The sequence below is a fragment of the Balaenoptera acutorostrata genome, chromosome 2, assembly GCF_949987535.1.
Source record: "Balaenoptera acutorostrata chromosome 2, mBalAcu1.1, whole genome shotgun sequence".
Lineage (NCBI taxonomy): Eukaryota > Metazoa > Chordata > Mammalia > Artiodactyla > Balaenopteridae > Balaenoptera > Balaenoptera acutorostrata.
The window spans coordinates 118,780,367-118,802,055 of NC_080065.1; the positions used below are offsets into that span (position 1 = coordinate 118,780,367).

The 21,689-nt window shown below is 36.0% G+C and overlaps 1 protein-coding gene across 5 annotated transcripts in view; it reads right to left on the reverse strand.

Moving 5' to 3' along the window:
• Positions 1-21,689, reverse strand: part of AFF4 (ALF transcription elongation factor 4) — a 96,864-nt gene that overhangs the window by 34,866 nt on the left and 40,309 nt on the right. For 4 of the 5 annotated variants that reach the window (XM_028168097.2, XM_057538833.1, XM_057538829.1 and 1 more), the window contains 2 exons: positions 19,353-19,439; positions 1,022-1,058 (listed from right to left, as the gene is read on the reverse strand). In XM_028168097.2, the coding sequence (XP_028023898.2) occupies positions 1,022-1,058; positions 19,353-19,439 (124 nt within the window). The remainder of the gene's footprint in view (positions 1-1,021; positions 1,059-19,352; positions 19,440-21,689) is intronic. The other variant, XM_057538839.1, reaches the window with a different exon arrangement.

Genomic DNA, 21,689 nt, shown 5'->3' on the forward strand with positions numbered 1-21,689 from the left:
AGAGAAAATGTAAACTTTCTGGCCTACAGCTAGCTATTTACTGCTTTTCAACAATGTTGGGTCCTTTTTTTCCTGTAACTGCAGCTTTAAGGCAGAACGAAGAAATAGATACATAAAAAGTTTGTTAACCTTAAAATGGATATTCTTCTAGTTTTGTCTCTGCTTTAAGATCACTAAAGACAACTAATGATTAAAATGCTCCACATATTAATCTCCCAAAATAGCTTATTACCAGAGTAAATCTATCTGAAAAGTTAATGCTCTTGGCAAAAGAACATTTGTTTTGTTAGAGAGCTTTATGGTGAAGCCCAGATATTTGCAAGGTTCCTGACCTTACCACTACCAATTCACACAGCCATCAACTCTTTAAATCACACTTGAATTCCCCAAGGCTATCTTCCCCTCAAGTTCTTTTGAGAGGCCAAGAGAGTGGAGGTGGAGGAGGGTTGTGTAGCAGACAGCAGACTTTCTTCCCAGCCAAAAACACCCAGGAAGAATAGATATAGATACAGGAAGAGAAGAGCCATGGTAAGCTACAATGACCCCTTCTTGCCTGGAGTTTTACCATAATAGAACCCAGTATCTTCATGAAGGAGATGGAAAGACAGAAGTATGGCTCTTGGGGTTATGAGGTGCCCATCAAATTGAATTCATGAACTCTGAACTATTAGTTCAAATACGTAGTAAAAATCGTTAATTTTCATCTCCAATGATCTTTAATTCTTCATCTTTCAAGCCAAGATTCAGTTCAATCCATTACTGATCATCAGATCATAAATATTGGGATACGGGACTTCCCTGGTGGTCCAGTGATTAAGACTCCACGCTCCCACTTCAGGGGATGCAGGTTCAATCACTGGTTGGGGAACTAAGATCCTACATGCCATGCGGTGTGGCCAAAAAAATTTTTAAAATTGAGATAAGACATACAAAAGAATTATTAAAGAAATACATGATGTGACCATGAGAAATGAATGTGCAACAAACAGCTTAATTTGAAAACCAAGAAGAAAATACTCACTTTGTTCTCCAGGGCCAAAATTGGACTGCTGAGACTCCTAAGAAAAAGGGACATAAAATTATATAGTGACTTTAAGAGAAAAAGGTTCATTAGAGAAAAATGCTTCAAATTAAACTATTCAATTCCAGCTAATTCAATGAAAGATCCTGTTGAGTTCCTAAGAATGCATAAAAGAAAAAAACACCAAAAGAATTTAATGATTCCATCTGATCAGCCTCAGCAATTTTGTGGTCAGTAACAGAGTTTCCCAGAGCTTAATACAAAAAGCATCAAGCTATGTAAGTCTTTCTTTATCATTCATTTCTATTCAGCAGCATCCATGGTACTCATATCCTAATTTAATTCTTGGTCTTAAGAAAATGTTATTTTTAAAAAAGTAATACTAATAACCATATACTAGAGTGAAAATAGCTGTACAAATTATATAGACTCAAAATATACCACTTTTATGAACTAGCAACTCCTACTATGTTATTCTCATGTCATTTTACTTCCTCTCCCTGCTCCCAATATCTTACAGTTAGCAAACTGAGGAAGAGATTTTCCATATTCATTTTATATACTTCTTTGTAAGCCCTATACTAGCACAGTGCCTGGCATTCAGGAAGCATCCGTAAAAAGAAAGCCAAAAAGAAAAGAAAAGAAAACCAAAATGTCACTGTCCATGAAAGAAACATGACTTTCCAAACTCAACTTTCAAGATCAGAACAGCTGTTTCACAAGTGCAAATTGTGCATTTTCCTAGGTTAAGTCTGTGGTACACAATGTAGTACTAAGATTACACAAACATCCCTAACATCCTTAACAGCTTACTTAAAAATAAGCACAATCTTCCTTTCATGACAGAATTATCTGTGAAAGAGAAATCCAAACAGTAGCTAAGCTAAAATATAGTTTTGGTGTTAAAAAAAACTGTAAACCTACATCAACTGTCAACTGATTTTCAACAAGGGTGTGAAGACCATCCAACAGGGAAAGAATTCTCTTTTCAACAAAAGGTTCTGGGACAAGTGAACAGCCATATGCAAAAGAATGAAGTCTGATGCTTACCACAGACAATATTAAAAAAATTAACTTGAAATGGATCAAAGACCTAAATGTAAGAGATAAGAGATAAAACTACAAAACTCTTAGAAGAAAATGTAGTGCCCAAATCTTAATGACCTTGGATTTGGCAAAGAATTCTTACATGACACCAAAAGCACAACACACAAAAGAAACAAACAGGTAAATTGGATTTCATCAATATTAAGAACTTTTGTGCTTCAAAGGACACCATCAAGAAAGTGAAAAGACACTACCATAAAATAATAATGATGCCAATAAAAACAAAAATATTCTAAGAAAAAAAAGTGAAAAGACAACACACAAATTGGGAGAAAATATTTGCAAATCATATATCTGATAAGAGACTGGTATCTACAATATATAAGGAGCTCTTACAACTCAATGATAAAAGTCAAGTAAACCAATGAAAAAGTGGGCAAAGGATCTGACTATACATTTCTCCAAGAAAGATATACAAATGGCCAGAAAGCACATGAAAAGATGTTCAACATCATTTGTCACTGGGGGGAAATACAAATCAAACCCACAATGAGATAACCACTTCACACTCACTAGGATGACTAGAATCAAAAAGACAGATAATCACAAGCGTTGACAAGAATGTGGAAGAATTGAAAGCCTAATGGGAAATACAAAATGGTGCGGCTAGCTGCTTTGGAAAACATTCTGGCAGTTCCTCAGATGATTAAACATAGAGTTACCATATGACCCAGCAATTCTGCCCCCAGGTGTATAACTGAGTGAAACAAAAACATATGTCCACACAAAAACTTGCGTACAAAGGTTTACAGAAGTATTATTCATAGTAGCCAAAAGCTCAAAACAATCCAAATGTCCATCAGCTGATGAATTCAGAAACAAAATGATATACATCTATACAATGGAATATTATTTGGCCATGAAAAAGAATGAAGGAACTGATACATACTACAACTTGGAAGAACCTTGAACATTATGCCAAGTGAAAGAATTCAGTTGTAAAAGACCATATATGATATGATTCCATTTACATGAAATGTCCAGAAAAGGGAAATCTATAGAGAGAACAGATTAGTGGTTGGGTAGCACTGGGAGGGGAACAGAGGGGAAAAGGTTGATAGCTAAACAGTAGGGAGTTTCCTTTTGAGGTGATAATGCTCTAAAAAATTATTTATTTATTTGTTTGTTTATTTTTGGCTGTGTCATGAAGCTTGTGGTATCTTAGTTCCCCGACCAGGGATTGAACCCAAGCCCTTGGCAGTGAAAGCGCAGAGTCCTAACCACTGGACCACCACGAATTTCCCAAAATGTTCTAAAATTGACTGTTGTAATGGTTGCATATGTCTATAAATATACTCAAAACCATTTAATTGTACACTCTGAATGGATAATTTGCATGGTATGTGAATTATATCTCAATAAAGCTATTCTAAAAAACTCTTTAAATATAGCAGTGGCCAAGAGGTCACTCCTGTGATTCTTATTAAAAATGAAAAGAATTCTCCACCCCCCTTGAAAGGCTAATTGTCTTATACTCATTGACCTAGTAAATGGCCTAAAAGTTGAATAGCCCAAGCTTTTAAGTAATCTCTGACTCCGTCCCCTCACCTCTGACAATAGTCAGTCAGCTAGTTACCAATGTGACTGGATTCTGTCTCCAGACCATCTACTACATGCAACACCTTCTCCTCTCCATCTACACTGCAAAGACTTTAGGTCCTCACCTTTCTTCATCTACGATGGCCATCTAATGGATCTTCCTGGCTCTAGTCTCTCTCTCCTTCACTCAGCTATAGCCTCTAGTTGACCTTTCTAAAGCCCAAGTCTTAGTATATGTCATCATTACTCTTATTTTTCACAGAGCCTCCAATGGCTCTTTGTTTTTCCTAGGGATGAAACCCAAACTCCTTGATAAAACATTCATTCACATATCTAAGTACTGGAAAAACAGAATTAAGCAAAAACTGACATGGGCCTTGTCCTCATGGAGCTTAATGTCAATGAATATCTTTGCAACTACTCATGCAAATCAAGGTAAAATAGCAATTGTGTTAAGTACAATGAAGGGCAAATGCTTACACAGCATTATAAAAGAGCTTACAATTGTGTGTGTGTGAGCACGCGAAACAGACACATACAGATACATACATACACGCACAAACACAAACAAACACACACACACACACACACCCCTGATCGGGAAAATGAACAAAGGCTTCCCTGAGTAGGTACTGTTCAGTATGAAATTTGACGGTTATGTAGGAAGTAAACTGGGAAACGAAGGTAAAGGTAAGTGTTTAGGGTAGAGAGAAAAGCATGTGTAAAGGCAAGAAAGAACAGGAGCACAGCTAGTATAAAGAACTTAAAGGCAGCCCATGGGAGGAAAAAGTACAGAAGGAAGAGGGTTAAGAAATTAGACTCAGGACCAGAGAGGCTAGATCACATAGTTTATAGACTTTATAGACCATATTAAAGATTTGTGTGTGTGTGCAATTTACTAAGCAGAAGAATTATAAAAGCACATCTGCATATTGTGATGATTACCTTGGCTATTAAGTAGAGAACAGCTTTGAGAAATCTAGAATGGAAGTAAAGATATTTGTTAGGAGATAACTGCAGTGGTACAAATAGGAGATGACAACAGCTTAAACAAACTGGTCGCCACGCTTTTTTGATCATGTACCCCCCACCACTAAGAAATTTTTGCATTTGTATCTCCCAAATACGTATATTGTATGCATTATTATTTAACTAGTATATATTATGTAAAACCAAAATATTGAAATTTTAAAGGGCTCAGATAAAATAATATTCTAGAGTAATTTAAAAATTATATTTATCAATGACAACACTTTTCTTACACACACAAAAAAATATATAGTGCTTCAAAGGTCTGACACTAAAACTGGCTTGATATTTGGTTTCATTGGACATCACAAAGACACAGCTATACAAATGGAAGTGCTATACTTACTAAATCATGATACCAAAATTTCAATCTTATACCTTAATTATGCAAAGGTTTCTGTTGAAATTGAGCTAATAGATTTCCAATGTTCAATGATACAAAACAGGTTTTCAAGAAAATAAATTAAAAGGTTGTGGTTTAATATTTTTAGGAAATAGGTTCAAAACCCACTGAAATTAGAAAATTCTGTTTCTAAGTCTTTAAAGTTTGCACATATGACAATCATCATAGTTTGTCAACAATAAAAAATACATAGTAATGACATTATTTTTAAAATCTTGTTTTCCTAGCTTGAGGCAGTTACTTTTTCATTCATTAAGACATCACTTTTATTCTAAGAAGAGGGTTTAATTTATTATTATTATTTTAAATATGTTATGAAAAGATCTAATGTATTTGGGACTTGTGTGTGAAAGAGAGGGGAGAGGGGAGAGGGAGAAAGGAGTGAGGGAGGGAGGGAGGAAGGAGAGAAGAGGGAGGGAGAGAAAGGAAGGGAAGGAGGTGTCTAATTCATTTTTTTTAGCTTGAATTATGCATTTATATAATTCAAGATAGAGAGGTACAGATACTACATTTATTTTTGATGTGATTATTTCAAAATACTAACATTGTAGTGGTTTGGGGGACTAGGTCAGAGCCAGATATTCTTCAGAATCATTATGGATTAAGCACTGCCTTCCGATGAATTATTTTCTTTTTTTTTTTTTTATAAGTGAGCTAACTTCTTATGTCATTAAACAAATAATCAGTGAGCTTCTGTGTTAGTATAAAAGGTATGTGGGAGTGCCACACAGGTTCTCCATGAAGGAAGGAGGAGGAAAAATTATTTATACTTTAGGATTTAACTTCTGTTATATCTTTCTTTGAGTGGTACACACACACAAAAAATTGCTTTTCAAGTATTTTATAACTGAAAAAGAATCTAACAATATCTTAAACTGATACTACCAGAAGCACCTGCACTTTCATCAATCTATATATAGCTAACTTTGTGCAATGCACGATTTATTCTAATATTTGTTTCCTGAATCTTTAGCTTTGCTTTCTAAGCCTGTTTCAATAGTGTTTCCTGACAAAGGAATGCATTTTAGTATGTTTTCTCTGTGTTCTCTCTGTACTGGATTTCAGTCATTTTCATTGGAGTAAAAAGACCGAGTTTTTAAACAAAGGTTATAGAACACTGGGAGAAACATCAAAAGAAGTTTTTAATAAAATTTTATTAGGCCTGATTTATGTTTAAGGACTGAACTGAATACCACATAATTCAAAATATCACTAAGTACAAATTATGATGCTTTCAGTTTCATCAGTTACTATCTCAAGGCACTTGCTATATACACTAAAAGCAAGGTTAATGATAAACATGCATGCTCAAACTACTGTTGATAATCTGGACTTTTTTTTTCTTTTTTCTGCTTATGGCATCTTTGTTTCTACTTTGTAGTGGCAGATGAAGAGCTCATAATACGAGAAGGACAATCTCAACTCTGCCATTTTCTTGTTTGGTCAGAAATGCATTTTAGTGTTATTTTCATTCAGTAGTTTCACTGCAGGTATGTCTTTTAAGCCATTTGTGCATTAGTGAAGATTAGTTGAATTAAAACCAGTTAATACAATCTGTAAATCATCTTAACCAAGCACACTTAAAACTGTAATATGACAATATGACACACCTAGGAAGAACAAATGAATGAAAACAACTCTATCAATTTTCCATATTGAAAAGACCTAAACTTCTCTTGGGATACCTCACATACCAGACATAAAATGTGACCATCTGCCATTCGGATCAAGAGACAGCAAAATGTACATATTTGATTTTTCTTTTAAAATTAAAAAGCAAATAAATTGGGATTTTTAGAACTAAAAAATAAGAATAAACTTTTCATCCCCCACCCTCCATTCTCCAATGCACACAACACTGGGGTATATGTTCTCCACTCTGGAGACCACTGACTTACCACAGCAGTATCAATAAAGATGGAGAAAAATGAATGAAATTGAAATGTATTAAAGGAATTAAAATCATTAGGATTTGGTGACAGTCTATGAGGTGTGATGAAGAGGAAAGTGCCAAACATAACTCCTATAAGGTTTTCTAGCTTCACTAAGATATGGAACAGTAGAAGAGAACCATGCTTGTTTTTCTCTTTGCTTTTTGATTGGGAGAATCATGACTTCTCCTCATGTTTAACTGTGCATCCAATTAAACACTAACATGTAATTCTTTTTTCTTTCTTTTGTATTATTTCATTTCTACAACCAAATGTTTGACACACTGGCAGAACACATTTCTTCTTTTGTATTCTCTTATAGTACTCAACACAATGCCCAGAAAACTTACTTTTAATGGTAGAGGGAGAGATAGAAGAGAAAAATGAGCAACTGAAGAAACAAAGTAAATCTGGATGAGCAGTGTATAGTGGGAGACAAGGAAGAAATAGGTTAAACAACATTCAGTGCTCATGAGAAGCTCAATGAAGATAGAAAATGAAAAACATTAATTGGAGTTGCCAAAATGGGCCCCTGGTGATCTTAATGGTTTTGGTGAGACACTGAGAGTGAAAGCAAGATCAGCTTGGACTGAGGATTAAATGGAGGAAAGTATACAGACAGCAAATATGAACCACTCTTGAATAAGATTAACTCTGAAGTGGAGGAGTAGCTGGAGAACAACATGGAACAGACTGGATTTTTTTGTTGTTGTTGTGTTGTTTTTAAATGGGACAGATAAAGAATGGTTAAGCAAATGATAGTGATTCACTAATAAACTAGCTCTCCAAATATGTTCTTAAACTCAATTTCTCACCCATGACTATGAACTGCTCTTTCAGATCTGTTAATGGGTAGGAAATCCTCTCTGTTGTGCTCCTCATCTTCCCATGTGCTTCTGGCACTCCTATACGTCCCCTTCTAATCCCGGTTGTTGTCATCTTCTCTAGGATGCCATCTCCAAACTCCCTGAGTATCAAAACTTTGTCCCTTCTCTGTCCACTCATTAGACTTAGTCCATATGGTTAGTGCACAAGGAGAATAAATACCTATTAAAGCTTCATATAAAGCTTTAAGCTACATTATACGTGAAGCTGTATTCACTGAAAATTCACAGCATGAGACAAGCTATAAAAAGCAAAATCCTGTAAAAGCAACCCAACCAAAGCAATAATCATTAAGCAGCTAACTGAGCGGTTTCATAAATATCAAAAATCTAAACACAGTTACCTGAGTATATATACCCAAATTCAGTCAATAAACATTTACTGAATAGCTATTAAGTGCCAGGAACTATTCTACACATTGACACCATCTAAACGGTTCAGTGCTGTATATACAGCACCTAGAACACTGCCAGGGATTGTTCAGAACATACAGTGAATCTGAGTAAAGGCAGTCAAAAGCTTTAGTTTGCTTGAAACTATCACTGGAAAATCTACCAACCTATCTCTAACTACACCCATTCACTCTGCTTTCCCTCCTGTGAAAAAGAATGACCTAATTGTGCTCTATTCTAAGGCCAATCTTCTCTACTTGGGCATGAATGTCAATCCCTCTTGTGGAGATTTCCTAAGGTTACCTTCTCTCTTTCCCATATATCACTTGTTTTTCCCTTTTTACAAAATCATTTTCATCAGCATATAAATACGATAAAATGTCCTCATCTTATAAAAAATACCCCCCTGATAATATCACCATACCCTTTTGGCACCACCACATTTCTCTGCTCCCTTTTACAGACAATGCCTCAAAAGAAAGTCTCCATTTATATAATCATTGTCTCCAATACTTTTTGAGCCCACTGCAATCATTCTTTTGCCCTCACCATTCTAACTAAAAGTGTCACCAATAAAGAATACATTGTCAGGGACTTGCTGGTGGTCCAGTGGTTAAAAATCTGCCTTCCACTGCAGGGGACGCAGGTTCGATCCCAGGTTGGGGAACTAAGATCCTACATGCCGCGGAGCAACTAAGCCTGCGTGCCACAACTACTGAGCCCTTGCGCTCTACAGCCCGTGTGCCACAACTAGAGAGAAGCCTGTGTGCCACAACAAAGAGCCCGCACATCACAATGAAAGATTCCACATGCCGCTACGAAGATCCCACATGCCACAGCTAAGACCCAATGTAGCCAAATAAATAAATAAATATTTTTTAAAAAAGAATACACTGTCAAATACCATATGATATCACTTGTATATGGAATCTAAAATATGACAAAAATGAACTTACCTATGAAACAGAAACAGACTCACAGACATAAAGAACAGCCTTGTGGTTGCCAAGGAGGAGGGGGTGGGAGAGGGATGGATTGGGAGTTTGGGATTAGCAGATGTAAACTATTATATACAGAATGGATAAACAACAAGGTCCTACTGTACAGCACAGGGAACTATATTCAATATCCCATGATAAACCATAATGGAAAAGAATATGAAAAAGAATGTATATGTATGTATAACTGAATCACTGCTATACAGCAGAAATTAACACAACATTGTAAATCAACTATACTTCAATAAAATTTAAAAAAATTTTTTTTAAAGCTGGAAAGAAAGAAAAAGCATTGCAATAAAAAATACATTCTTGGGAATTCCCTGGTCATCCAAGTGGTTAGGACTCCACACTCTCACTGCAGAGGGCTCAGGTTCAGTCCCTGGTCTTGGAAATAAGATCCCACTAGCCCTATGGTGTGACCAAAAAGACTGTAAATAAATAAAATTTTTTAAAAAATACATTGTCAAATTTAGTATCTGAAACATAGTAAGAACTTAGTATCTGTTTGATAAAACACATAAACATATCAGGCTTAGAGAGATGAAAACTAAAATATCTGAGATTAAAAATATGTCAAACTGGATTAATAGCAAACTAGACAATGCAGAACAAAAGTTTACTGAACCTGAAGATACAGCAATAGAAACAACTCAAAATGAAACAACAAAAGATAAAAGATTGAGAAAAATGAAGAGCACATTACTACACTGTTGAACAACTTCAAGAGGCCCACTGTACATGTAATTGGAGTCTCTAAAGAAGAGGGAAAAGGAAATAAGTGAGTACAGAAAAATATTTTGAGGTAGTAATAGCAAAATTTTCCCAAATATGATGAAAACTATGGACCCAAAGTTCCAAGAAGCTAAAAACAAACAAACCCAAGCACAAGAAAGATGAAGAGAATCACACCAAGACACATCATAAATGAACAACTTAAAATCAGTTGCAACCAGAATACTCTTAAAAGCAGCCAGAAAAAAAAAAAGACACATTATACACAGATGAAGAAAGAACAACAATAAATTACTTATCAGAAACAATGCAAGCCAGAAGACAATGGATCAACATCTTCAACCTAGAGATCTATATTTAGTGACTGTATCTTAAAAACAAAAAAGAAAAGGTGAAATAAAAATTTATTTCAGACATACAAAAGCTAAAAGCATTTATCACCAGCAAATAAGCACTATAAAGAAAAGTTAAAGAAGTCCTCCAGGTAGGAGGAAAATGATACCAGAGAGGAATCTGGATTAACACAAAGGAAGAAAGAGCAAATGAAATGGTAACTATATGGGGAAATACAAAAGCCTTTTTTTCCTATTATTTAAATCTCTTTAAAAAATAATAGATTTTTGGGGCTTCCCTGGTGGTGCAGTGGTTGAGAATCCGCCTGCCAATGCAGGGGACACGGGTTCGAGCCCTGGTCTGGGAGGATCCCACATGCCGCGGAGCAACTGGGCCCGTGAGCCACAACTACTGAGCCTGCGTGTCTGGAGCCTGTGCTCCGCAACAGGAGAGGCCGTGATAGTGAGAGGCCTGCGCACCACGATGAAGAGTGGCCCCCACTCGCCACAACTAGAGAAAGCCCTCGCACAGAAACGAAGACCCAACACAGCCAAAAATAAATAAATTAATTAATTAATTAAAAAAAAAGACTTTTAAAATGATTAACAATTTTGTGGGGTTTATAACTTACATGAAAAGTAAATGTATGCAACAACAGGATACGGAGAAGTGAAAAACGCAAGCATAATGTTGAGAAATTTTTATATAATAGAAAAGAATGGCTTAGTATTACTTGAGATAGATTTCAGTAAGTTAAAGATACATTCTACAAACCCTGAAGTAAACATTCAAAACCCAAGAATTACAGCTAATAAGCCAAAAATGAAATGTAATAATAAAAAATACTCAATCCAAAAAGAAGGCAAAAAAGACCAGATGGGGCAGGTAGATATCAAAAAGCAAGATGGCAGAGATAAACCCACCCATGTCAATAATCACATTAAATATAAATGGACTAAATACCCCCCAAAAAGAGGAGAGTGTCAGACTGAATACAAAAAAGCTCTAGACAAAATTATGCTACTTATAAGAAATGCATTTTAAATGTAAGAACACAGGTTAAATGTAAAGGATGGAAAAAGGTATACAACTTAACATTAATCAAAAGAAAGCTAAGTGGTTATATTAATATCAGGCAAAGTAAATTTTATAGCAAAGAATAATATCAGGATTAAAGGGAGGTCATTTCATAACGATAAGGGGCCAACTCATCTAGAGCTAATAACAATCCCAAATGTTCAAGCACCTAAAAGCAGAACTTGAAAAAGTAGGAATGAATAAGTAAGGACAAAGAGACAAATTCAAAGTATAGTTGGAGATTAACTATAAATTAATAATTGGTAGAACGAGAATTAAAAAGAATAAAAACACAGAAAACTTGAATAACACCATAACTAACTTGATCTAATTGACATTTACAGGACACTCCACTTGACAACGGTACACTCTTTTCAAGGGTACACAAAACATTTACCAGAAGAGACAATATTCTGGGCCATAAAATAGTCTTAACAAATGTAAAAGGATTCAAGTCACACAAAATATGTTCTCTGACCACAACGGAATTAAACCACAAATCAATAACAGAAGATATATGAAAAAAACTCCAAATATTTGGAAACTAAATGACACTTCAGAATAACCCACAGAACAAAGAAGAAATCAAAGAAATCAGAAGTTTATGTTGAGGGAATTCCCTGGCAGTCCAGTGGTTAGGACTCCATGCTTCCACTGCAGGGGGCACAAGTTGGATCCCTAGTCAGGGAACTTAGATCCTGCATGCCATGCATGATGTGGCCAAAACAAAACAAAACACAACAACAACAACAAAAAAGTTATGTTGAACTGAATAAAAATGAAAACATAACATATCAAAATCTCTGGGATGTAAACGAAACATTACTTAGAGGGTAATTTATAGCATTAAAATCCTATATTAGAAAGTGAGAAAGATCTCAAATCAACAACCTTAGCTTCCAGTTTAAGAATTTTTTTAAAAGAAGAGCAAAATAAAGCAAAACAAAGCAGAACAAAAAAGTAATAAAGATCAGTGTAGAAATCAATGCAACAAAATTGAAAACAATGGAGAGAGGGAAAAAAAGCAGTTTTTTAAAAATAAGATCAATAAAACTTACAAACCTCTAGACAGATGAAAAAGAGAGAGAAGAAACACATTACCAATAATAGGAATAAGAGAAGTGGCATCACAACAGATTTTTAAAAGTATAATAAAAGAAAATTATCAAAAACTTTACATCAATAAATTTGACAACATTTGATAATGAGTAGGTAAAATGGACAAATCCCTTGAAAGACACAACTGCCAAAGCAGACACAAGGAGAAATAGATAACATGATTATATAAATTCAATTTTTACAAAACTGTCCTACAAAGGAAACTCAATACTCACAGGGCTTCACTGGTTAATTCTAGCAAACATTTAGGAAGAAATAATACCAATTCTACACAAACTATTCCAGAAAATGGAGAAGAAGGAATTATGTGCCAACTCATTCTATGAGGTAGGCATTACTCTGATACCAAAGCCAGACAAAGACAACAAGAAAAGAAAATTACAGACCAGTATCCCTCAGAAACACAGGTGCAAAAATTCTGAAAAAAAATATTTTTGAAAATCAAATTCAACACTATATAAAGCAGATAATACATAATGACTAAGTGGAGTTTTTACCAGGAAATGTAATGCTGATTTAAAAATTTAAAATTAACCAATGTAGTCACCATTTTACGGACAAAAAAAAGGAAAATCATCTGATTATATCAATAAATTGAAAGAACACATTCAAAAAATCCAAAATTCATTCCTGATAAGAACTCTCAGGTAAATAAAAATAGAAGGGAACTTCCTCAACTTAATAAATGACAGCAGGTTTCCCTGGTGGCGCAGTGGTTAATGCAGGGGACACGGGTTCGATCCCTGGAATCTGCCTGCCAATGCAGGGGACACGGGTTCGATCCCTGGTCTGGGAAGATCCCACATGCTGCTGAGCAACTAAGCCCGTACACCACAACTACTGAGCCTGCGCTCTAGAGCCCGCGAGCCACAACTACTGAGCCTGCATGCCACAACTACCAGAGCCCACGTGTGTAGAGCCCATGCTCCGCAACAAGAGAAGCCACCGCAATGAGAAGCCTGCGCATCGCAACGAAGAGCAGCTCCCGCTTGCCGCAACCAGAGAAAGCCTGTGTGCAGGAACGAAGACCCAATGCAGCCAAAAAAACAAAAAACAAGAAGATCCAGTCACAAAAGACCACATGTTGCATGACTCTATTTATATGAAATGTCCAGAATAGGCAAATCTACAGAGATATAATGTAAGATCAGTGGTTGCCTAGAGGCTGGGGGGTGGGGAGTGGGGTTGGAGGAAATGGGAAGGTGACTGCTAAAGGGTACAAGGTTTCTTTCTGGGGTGATGAAAATGTTCTAAAATAATTGCGGTGATGGTTACACAACTCTAAATATACTAAAACCCAGTGAATTGTACATTTTAAATGGATGAACTGTATGGTATGTATATTACATCTCAATGAAATAGTTACCAAAAAAAAGGAAAAGTAGCTATTAGCCAGAATTATGAACTTATACCCAAAGTCTTCGGATAAACTCAAGCTTTAACTTACAATTAAAAAAGAGGTATACCTATTAAATAAGAGACAGAATATTAAAAAATAATTATTTAACCCAAAAGGATCTCAAGAAAGGGAACAAAGAAAGAAAGAGCTGATGGGACAAATAGAAAACAAGTAGCAAATGGAACACTTAAACCCTACAACACTAATGATTACATTAAAGGGAAATCTTTTGAATGTGCCAAGATTACACACTACATGGGCAGAGTAAATAAAAAATCAAGACCCAATTATATGCCACCTATAAGAAATTCACTTTAAATATAAAGGCACAAAAAGATTAAAAATAAAAGAATAGAAAATGTTAAACCATGTTAACCATAAATTCTTAAAAAGCTGGAGTGGCTTTTATATGAATATCAGACAAAGGAGAGTTGATTGTCAAACGAAACAGCACAGCAAAAGGAACCATAAACAAAACGAAAAGACAACCCACAGAATGGGAGAAAATATTGCAAACAATGCGACCAACAAGGGCTTAATTTCCAAAATATACAAACAGCTCATATAACTCAATAACAAAAAAAAAAACCCAATCAAAACATGGACAGAAGACCTAAATAGGCATTTCTCCAAAGAAGACATACAGATGGCCAACAGGCACATGAAAAGATGCTCAACATTGCTAATTATTAGAGAAATGCAAATCAAAACTACAATGAGGTACCACCACACCCTGGTCAAAATGGCCATCATTAAAAAGTCTACAAGTAGGGACTTCCCTGGTGGCACAGTGGTTAAGAATCCGCCTGCCAATGCAGGGGACACGGGGTTGAGCCCTGGTCTTGGGAAGATCCCACATGCCACGGAGCAACTAAGCCCGTGCGCCACAACTACTGAGCCTGTGCTCTAGAGCCTGTGAGCCACATCTACTGAGCCCGCATGCCACAACTACTGCAGCCTGTGTGCCTAGACCCTGTGCTCTGCAACAAAGAGAAGTCACCGCAATGAGAAGCCCGCACACCACAACAAAGAGTAGCCCCCGCTTGCCGCAACCAGAGAAAGCCCATGCACAGCAACGAAGACGCAACACAACCAAAAAATAAATAAATTAATAAATTAATTAATTAATTTTAAAAAAGTCTGCAAATAACAAATGCTGTAGAGGGTGGGGAGAAAAGGGAACCCTCCTATACTGTTGGTGGGAATGTAAGTTGGTACAGCCACTATGAAAAACAGTGGGGAGGTTACTCAGAAAACTAAAAATAGAATTATCATATGATCAAACAAAATAAACTTCAGAACAAGCATTAATACCAGATACATAGAGGGAAATCTTATAATGAAAAAAAAGAGATCAATTCATCAGAAAGACACAGAAATCCTAAATGTATATGTACCTAAGGACAAAGCTCCAAAATACATGAGCCCAAAATGGACAAAACTGAAAGGAAACATACAGAACCACGAATACAGATGCAGGTGTCAACACTCTCCTTTCAGTAACTGAGAGGACAAGTTGATAGAAAGTCAGTAAAAATATAGATGACTTAAACACTCTCAACCAACCATATCTAATTGACACATATAGAACATATTGTGTCTGGTGCACATGGAAGAGTCACCAAGAGAGATCATTTACTAGGCCTGAAAACATTTGAATAAATTTAAAAGGACTGAAATTCTACAGCATATATTCTCTGACAAGAATATAAATAAATTAGAAATCAGTAACAGAATAATATCTGGAAAATCTTCAAATACTTGAAAATAAAACTACATACTTCTAAATAAAACAAAGAAGTCACACAGGGAATTAGGAAATATTCTACACAGAATGATAATAAAAACACAATATATCACCATTTGTGAGGTACATTTAAAACAGGGCTTAGAGGGAAATTGATAGTTTTATATACTTAAAACAAGAAATGTTTACAATCTATGATCTAAGCTTCCAACTTAAGAAATCAGGAGAAAAGCAAATGAAACCCAAAGTAAGTAGAAAGGGACCTCCCTGGTGGCACAGTGGTTAAGAATCTGCCTGCCACGGCAGGGGACACGGGTTCGAGCCCTGGTCCGGGAAGATCCCACATGCCGCGGAGCAACTAAGCCCGTGCGCCCCAACTACTGAGCCTGTGCTCTAGAGCCCGCGAGCCACAACTACTGAGCCTATGCACGTAGAGCCTGTGCTCTGCAACAAAAGAAGCCACTGCAATGAGAAGCCCACACACTGCAGTGAAGAGTACCCCTGGTCACTACAACTAGAGAAAGCCCACGTGCAGCAACGAAGACCCAATGCAGCCAAAAATAAATAAATAAATAAAAATTAAAAAAAAAAAGAATCTTCAAAATAAGTAGAAAGAAGAAGATAATCACAGTAAAAGCAAAAATCAAAGAAACAGAAAACTGAAAAAAACTAAAAGATGGTTCTTGGAAATGACCAACAAAACTGATAAACGTCTAGCTAGACAAATCAAGGAAAACAAAAAGAGACTACAAATCACCAATAGCAGGGAGAAAAGGACTTCACTATAGATCTTACAGACATTAAAGAGTAAGTATAGATTATAAATAACTGTGCCAATAAATTTGACTGAAACGAACAAAATTACTAAAACTGACATAAGAAGAAATAGAAAATCTGAATAGCTCTATATTTAATAAAGAAATTTAATTTGTAATTTAAAACCTTCCAATATAGAATACTAGGGGTACAGATAGCTTCATTGATGAATTATATTAAACATACAGGGAAGAATTAATACTAATATTTCACAAACTATTTCAGAAAATAGAGATGAAGGGAACATTTCTTTGCTCCTTTTAAGAAGCTAGCACTATCCTGATATCAAACCAAAGACATTATTAGAAAAAAACAAAACAAAACTACAATCATCACCCACCCAACTCTGGCATCACCACCACCACGACACACACACACGACAAAGGCCAAAGTTTGAACTGATATTTCAAAGAGAAGGCAAAGGCAAATATTTGAACTGATATTTCAAACAGAAGAATGGCCAATAAGCTCATAAAGAGGTTCAACATCATTAGTCATAAGGGAAATACAAATTAAAATCAATATGAGATACCTTTACATGCCCACTAAAATGGGTAAAACTAAACAGAATGACAATAGAAAATGTAGGCAAGGATGTAGAACAAATGAAACTATCATACACTGCTGGGAAATGGGAGTGGGAGAAGGTAGGAGTGTGATACAATCAATTTAACACACACTTAACACATGACCCAGCAATTCTACTTTTTTCCATATGACTCAGTATTTACCCATAAGAAAAGAAAATATAAACACACAAATGACTGTTAGTGAATGTTTATAAATACTTAATTCTCAATAGCCCAAATCTAGAAACAACCCAAATGTTCATCAACAGGTGAATGGATAAACAAATTTTGGTATTTTCATCCAACAGAAATAAAAATGAACTATGAATAAAAAGGAAAAAATTACTGATATATTCAAGAACATGGAAGAATTCCAGAAGTACATACTGAGCAAAAGAATGCAAATATATATGCCAAAAAAGTATACACTGTATGGAGTACATTTATATGAAATTCTAGAAAAAGCAAAACTTACCTATAGTAACATAAAACAGGTCAGCAATTGTGTGGGGCCAGTGGTGGGGGTGAGGGGGACTGGAAAGGAACTTGAGGGAACTTTGTGGGGTGACAGAAATGTTCTAATTCTTGATTAACGTGGTGGTTACACAGGTGCATATGTCTATCAAAACTGAGGCTGTACATTAAATATATGTGCATTTTTAATGTGTAAACAAAGTTGACTTAAAAAAGTAAAAGAGTGGTATGGCACACATATAGGCAGATGTGAGTGATATACCTCACATCACTCACAAAAATAAACTGGGCTAAATATAAACAAAGAAAACAAAACTGCAATCACATTAAACGAAAAATAAGAAGATATGTTTATGATCCTGGAGAAGGAAAAGCTTTCTTTAACAAGACATTAAAAAGCAAAAGCTTTATAGAAGAAAAAGATAAATTTATTCATCAAAATTAAAATCTTCTAGACCATAAAACTTAAAAGGGCTCTAACTGGGAGAAACATTTGCAGTATGTGGAATAAATTACTTGAATCCAGAATTCAAACAGCACAAAACAAAAAAAGAAATTCTCTCCTGAAACTTATTCAGTGAAAGATGTAGCCCAAAAGGCAGAGGAAATAGGCCAATTCATCCACATAGAAGTTAAATGGACTAAAGATGATGAACCTTACTAGCAATCTAGGAAATGGAATGCCATTTCCCACTCAAAAGACTGGTACTTAAAATAACAAATAGTGGTGTGCATGTAAGGAATAATAGAGAATACAAGTGGGAGTACTGACTAGTACAATCACTATGGAGGGGATTTGAGAGAATATATTAACTATATACTCTCAATATCCAACAATTATACTTCTTGCTCTTTACACAAAAGAAACTCATATGCACACAAGAAGGCATGAACAAAGTTATCCACTATAGCAATGTTTACAATTTAACTTGGCAACAAGTTAAATACCAACGGGAAATGGCTAAATAAAGTAAGATATACTTATAAAATGGATGCAGTTAAAAGAACTGAAATACCTCTATATGTAATATATTATCTATATATAATCTCTCTCTCTATATATATATATAAAATAATATGAAAAAGTCTCTAAGATCTATTGCTGACTGATGAAAAATACAGTAGAATGTATCTGTACAGAAATTAAACATGAGAAAATGCATGTATGTAACAATTACATTACATGTGTATGTAAATGCATATGAAAAGACTTGTAAACGTATGTATGAAGTAGCTCTGGTGAGATGTAGGAGACAGAATATGGGGAAGACTATTATTAGGGGTCCTGCCCAAACTTTCACAAGGAGAATATATTTTTGCATTATTTGTATAAGTATAAATTGATGTAAAAAAACCAAATCTGCTGATTTTAGACGAGCTTGGAACTGTTGTCTGAGGAACCTTTACCATATGACATAAGTATGGTTGTTGTGTCCTCTGGAAAGGAGTTCCTCATACAAACAGTTTGGGAAGCCCTTATCATCTGTGGCCTAGACTATCATAATAGTTTGCAACAAACATTGATGACTTCTAAGTCTCTTTCCCATGTTGCCTTCAAAGATTTTCCAAGTATCTCTCAATCCAAGTTAATCTCGATTCTATGTTCTAGTTTTATTTTCTTCATAGTAATATCACTATCCAAACTTACCTATTTATTCACTTATTTATTATCTATCTCCCACTAGAATGGGAATGGCAAGATAATTCTGAATTCACATGATTTTAGTCAAGCCATTTAGAGTTTTCTTACAGTATAAAGACACACTTCATTTACTTACCTTAGTTGGAAAAGGAAATTTGGAAGGTTCGGTTTTGCATGGTGTATGAATAGCCGTTAGAGGGGGAGGCCATGAATGCGTCATCTCCTGAAATGTAATTATTACAGTTTGTTTTCAAGCAGGTCAAGGATAAAAATTACACAGCTAAAAACCAGATTCGTATTATAAATGCTGGTTTCGTGATTGCTCCTCCAAAAGTATACATATTTAATCAATCAATATTAATTAAGCACAGTGTGTGCAAGGCACTATGGGGTAGGTAATAGGAAGATAAATAGTTTACACTCTCTGGCTTCAAGGAGCTTAGAGTTAAGATGGTAAGACCTGTGAACAGTTGTAGAAATCAGCCTGTAATCAAATACAAGGCTAGTAAAATGCTACTGAGGAAGAGCTTGCTGTGGGAGTGGGAGGAAGGGAATAACAGTAAGAAAAGCAGCCAGCATTTACTGCGTACCTTTAATGGGCCAGATACTGTTATTTTACATGTTTGTTACTCAACTGGTCGTCATAATGACATTATGAAGTAGATACCGTTATTATCCTGACTCTATGTAGGACAAAACTGAAGCACAGAGATTAAGTTATTTACTCCAGGTCACACACTTAGTAAGTAATGGACACAGAATTTGATCCTAGGTAGTCTGGCTACAGAGCCCATTCACTGATAGGAAATTTTGGTCAGGTGGAGGAAATAAGAAGAGAGCTATCAAAAACATACAAGGAGGAAGACAGACAAGAAAGGCCATAGGTCTGATTTCATTCAATGCCTTCTGTCTAATCATATGCCAAGTATGTCCAAGTAGAGGTTTGGATACAATCACAATGTATATGGTTAGAGAAGCAGGAGAGAGAGAGGTATCAGAATAAGGAGGGAGTGTTTTATCTCTGGCATTTAGTTCAAAGTAAGTCATCAAGTAGTCTGAGAAAATACAATAAATTAAAGGTGATATAACTTTTAGGAATTTACCCTATAGCTATACCCACATAGTTATGTAAAGATACATATTCAAGGGGTTCACGCTTTTAAAAAATGAGAACAACCTAAATATCCAACAACAAAGGATCAGATTACCAGACATTCATACAATGGAACACCAAGCAGACAGAAAAATGAGAAAGTTACCTACTGAAATAAAATGATATCCACAGTTACTGTTAAGTGGCAAATACAAATCATAGTGTATATCCTCGTAAATGCTTATCGGTGAAAAAAATCTCTGGAAGACATTTAACAATGGCTACCTCTGGACAACAGAATGACTGAAGGAGGAAGAGACAAGGGCACTTGATGCAGCTTCTCCCACTTGAATCTCCTGAAACAGCCACCTGCACTAAACTTGCTCTTTATCCTCTTACAAGGCTTTATTTTTTAATAGCATTTCACTTTCTGAAGTAATTGTATATAATTGATTATTTCCTACATCCTGCTCGAGAATGTCAGCTCAAAGGGTGCACCACTATCACTATTATCACCACTATGTCCCTAGTGCTTGACACACAGTAGGTACTCAGTTAGCAAGCTAAGCTTTGAATTAATACATCATTTTTTACAATAAACATATACTACTTTTAGATTAAAAAACTTTTTTTCCTTTAAGTTTGTGATGGGGTTCCCAGAAACAATATGACTACAAATATCAAGAAAACACGAAGGGGCTTCCCTGGTGGCACAGTGGTTGAGAATCCGCCTGCCAATGCAGGGGACACGGGTTCGAGCCCTGGTCTGGGAAGATCCCACATGCCGCAGAGCAACTAGGCCCGTGAGCCACGATTACTGAGCCTGCGCGTCTGGAGCCTGTGCTCCGCAACAAGAGAGGCCACGGCAGTGAGAGGCCCGCGCACCGCAATGAGGAGTGACCCCCGCCCGCCGTAACTAGAGAAAGCCCTCGCACAGAAACGAAGACCCAACACAGCCATAAATAAATAAATAAATAAATAAATGTTAAAAAAAAAAAAAAAAAAAAAGGAAAACACGAAGGGGGATTTCCCTGGTGGCACAGTGGTTAAGAATCCACCTGTCAATGCAGGGGACACGGGTTTGATCCCTGGTCTGGGAAGATCCCACATGCCGCGGAGCAACTAAGCCCGTGCACCACAACTACTGAGCCTGCGCTCTAGAGCCCATGCACTCTAGGGCCTGCGTGCTGCAACTACTGAAGCCTGAGCACCTAGAGCCTGTGCTCCGCAACAAGAGAAGCCACCACAATGAAAAGCCCGTGCACCACAACGAAGAGTAGCCCCTGCTCGCCACAACTAGAGAAAGCCTGCGTACAGCAACAAAGACCCAACACAGCCCAAAAAAAAAAAAAAAAGAAGAAAAAAAAAGAAAACACGAAG